We start from the raw sequence: 3,800 nt of genomic DNA, 5'->3' as shown, positions 1-3,800 counted from the left end.
CGCTTCATTTCACCTAGATGGAAGAAGAGAAATTTATTAATATTTAACTAAAATAAAATAAAAATAAAAGAAAATAATAAATAATAAAAGAAAAAATAAATAAAATAAAAAGAAAGACGGGTTGCCTCCCAACAAGCGCTTGTTTAACGTCGTTAGCTCGACGCCTTGAACGGTTTTATGGTGGTTCTAATTGAATTTTCTCGACCGTGTGGGCCTGGAAATTCTCGTAAAATAGCTTCATTGCTGACCGTTGATCGTGAACCGCTTTCCTGATTCTTCACTCTCTATTTCAATTGCGCCATTTGTAAATATTTTAGTCACAATAAAAGGTCCTTGCCACCGAGATCGAAGCTTACCTGGGAATAGCTTTAATACGGAGTTATAAAGCAAAACTCTTTGTCCTACTGAGAAATGCTTTTGAACTATATTTTTGTCATGAAACATCTTTGTTTTGTCCTTATAAATTCGAGCATTCTCGTAGGCATCATTGCGAATTTCCTCCAATTCTTGAATGTCCAATTTCCTTGCTTTCCCTGCGGGCTCTAACTCCATGTTACATTGTCGAATAGCCCAATAAGCTTTATGCTCCAACTCTACTGGTAAATGACATGCTTTGCCAAAAACAAGTCGATACGGGGTCATGCCAATTGGTCCCTTATACGCCGTCCGATAGGCCCAAAGCGCGTCATTGAGCCGAAGACTCCAATCCTTACGGTTGGGTCGAACCGTTTTTTCCAAAATTGACTTGATCTCCCTGTTTGAAACCTCTGCTAGGCCGTTCGTTTGGGGATGGTAGGCTGTTGCTATACGATGATGAACCCCATATTTTGATAATAGTGCCTCCATGACCTTGTTGCAAAAGTGGGTACCACGATCACTGATCAAAGCTCGAGGTGTTCCAAACCTAGAAAAAATAGTTCGTTTTAGAAACTCCACAACAGTATTAGCATTATCATTGCGAGTAGGCTTTGCTTCTATCCACTTAGAAACATAGTCTCTCGCAAGAAGTATATATATCGCTTCCAAACGAAGAAATAAAGGGCCCATGAAATCAATGCCCCATACATAAAAAATCTCACATACATGAATCGGGGATAGGGGTATTTGATTTCGTCTAGTGATATTACCTGTATGCTGACATTTATCGCAAGACTTACAGAAGTTAAACGCATCACGAAATATTGTAGGCCAATATAGCCTACACTCCAATACCTTGTGAGCTGTCCGCTTAGGGCCAAAGTGACCTTCACAAGCTTCTGTGTGACAAAAAGTAAGGATAGAGGTTACCTCAGTTTCTGGAACACATCGTCGTATTATCTGATCTGAGCAATGTTTCCACAAGTATGGATCGTCCCATATGTAATTCGAGCGCGCCTAAGCTTGTTTTTACGGATTGAGCTAACTCAGTAGGCAGCGATCCCGTGGTTAAGAGATTAACTATGTCTGCATACCACGGATAGTAAGCCTCGGTTGAGAATAAGCTTTCGTCGGGGAACTCATCCTTTATAGGATCATCATCAAATGGAGTTTTTATCCTACTCAAGTGGTCGGCCACCGTGTTTTCACACCCTTTTGTCACGAATCTCGATGTCAAATTCTTGGAGCAAGAAATCCACCTAATGAGCCTTGGCTTTGCTTCCTTCTTTGCGATTAAGTACCTAAGAGTGCATGGTCGAAAAAATAATCACCTTAGATCCCAAAGAATATGATCGAAATTTATCTAAAGCAAATACAATAGCTAAAAGTTCTTTTTTTGTGGTTGTGTAGTTGCTTTGTGCAGCATCTAGGGTCTTTGAGGCGTAACAGATGACATGAGGCTCTTTCGCTATCTTTTGTCCCAATATGGCTCCCACGCTACGTTCGCTTGCATCGCACATAATTTCAAAGGGATAGTTCCATCGGTGCTTGTACTATATAGGCGGTTACCAACTTTTGCTTAAGTGTATCAAAAGCCTCCATGCATTTTGAGTCAAACTCAAATTTTTGTCTTTCTGCAACATACTCGCACAATGGTTCACTATTTTGAGAAGTTTTTATAAAACGCTGTAAAATCTGCATGGCTAAGAAAAGAACGTATCTCTCTAACAGAGAGGGATATGGCAAAGAATTTATAATGTCAATTTTGGCCTTATCAACCTCAATTCCTTAGATGAGACTATATGACCTAGAATCAAACCTTTGTCTACCATAAAATGACACTTTTCATAGTTCAAGACAAGATTAAATTCTATGCACCTGTTCAAAATTATCATAAGGTTTTCAAGGCATTCAGTATAACAGTTTCCATATAAAATCATCCATAAAAACTTCAATAATTTTTTCTACATATTCGAAAATATACTCATCATGCATCTCCGGAAGGTAGGCAGTGCGTTAAAGTCCAAATGGCATCCTCCTCAGATGCAAACGCTTTAACGGGCATGTAAAAGTGGTCTTTTCCTGGTCTTCTGGCGCAACAGGGATTTGGAAGAAACCTGAATATCCATCAAGACAACAAAAGTGAGTTTTACCAGCTAAACGTTCAAGTATTTGATCTATAAAAGGAAGAGGGAAATGATCTTTTCTAGTATAAGCGTTCAACTTCCTATAATCGATACAGACACGCCACCCGTTCTGCACTCGGACCGGTACTAAGTCACCCTCAGTATTTTTCTTTACTGTCATGCCCGTTTTCTTGGGCACGACTTGTACCGGACTTACCCATTTGCTGTCAGAAATGGGGAAAATGATGTCAGCATCCAGCAGCTTAATTATTTCTTTTTTCACCACTTCCATCATATTCGGGTTTAAGCGTCTGTGTGCCTCTCTCCTTGGTTTCGTGTTCTCCTCCAAGTAAATCTTATGAGTGCATGTCAAAGGGTTTATCCCCTTCAAGTCAGCAATGGTCCAGCCAATCGCCTCCTTTTGACTCTTTAGTACCTGGATCAAACTTTCCTCATCGGGTTTAGAGAGTTTATTTTAAATTATAATTGGTAAGGTATTACATTTTCCTAAAAATGCATACTTGAGATGCGCGGGAAGTGGTTTCAATTCCAAATCTGGAGCCTGCACAACAGAAGGTAGAAGTTTAGTTTCTGATGGTGATAATAATGTCTTAACAAATTCATAATCATCATATCTATATTCAGATTCGTCTTTATAAGTTGACTCAAAAGTCTTGTCCACTAATGAGTCAATCAGGTTGACGCGGTTTACGCTCAAGATTTCGCTTGGATGGCTAATGGCATCGTAAACATTGAATTTCACGATCTCCCCATCAAATTCCATCGTAAGAGTGCCGCTTCGAACATCGATCTTGGTGCTAGCAGTACTAAGGAAGGGTCGGCCCAACAGGAGGTCTGAAGATCCAGCGGTGTTGTCCTCCTCCATCTTAATTACGTAGAAATCTGCAGGGAAAATAAGTTCATTAACTTTTACCAAGACGTCCTCGAGGACTCCTTCAGGATGCACAATAGACCTGTCTGCCAATTGAATAATAACACCTGTCTTTGTCAAAAAACCCGCGTTAAGTGATTCATAAATAGAATAAGGCATTACATTTATGGAGGCCCCTGGATCACACATAGCCTTCTTAATTCCCAAATGGCCAATTTTGCATGGAATAACGAACATACGCCTATCTTTGCAATTAACCGGCATTTTTCATCAGAGAATCTGAAACATTCTCACCAACACTTACCTTTTCATTACCTGTTAGTTTTCGTTTGTTGGTGCAAAGTTCTTTGAGGAACTTGGCATACCGCAGAATCTGTCTAATGGCATCTAACAGTGGTAAGTTGATCTCAACATTCTTGAATGTT

General features: G+C 39.8%; 1 protein-coding gene across 1 annotated transcript; it reads right to left on the bottom strand.

The window, feature by feature from the left end:
- Positions 1-237: 237 nt before the first annotated feature.
- On the bottom strand, positions 238-1,877 carry LOC128280765 (uncharacterized). Its single transcript, XM_053019171.1, has 4 exons — positions 1,689-1,877; positions 1,391-1,639; positions 1,128-1,256; positions 238-861 (listed from the first exon to the last, which is right to left on the bottom strand). Exons 1-4 carry the CDS (start codon positions 1,875-1,877, stop codon positions 238-240), a joined length of 1,191 nt encoding a protein of 396 aa, XP_052875131.1.
- Positions 1,878-3,800: the final 1,923 nt, after the last annotated feature.

The sequence above is a fragment of the Gossypium arboreum genome, chromosome 1 (genome assembly GCF_025698485.1).
Source record: "Gossypium arboreum isolate Shixiya-1 chromosome 1, ASM2569848v2, whole genome shotgun sequence".
NCBI classification, from domain to species: Eukaryota; Viridiplantae; Streptophyta; class Magnoliopsida; order Malvales; family Malvaceae; genus Gossypium; species Gossypium arboreum.
The sequence above is the reverse complement of the archived record's forward strand: the minus strand, read 5'-3'. Positions and strand labels throughout refer to the sequence as shown.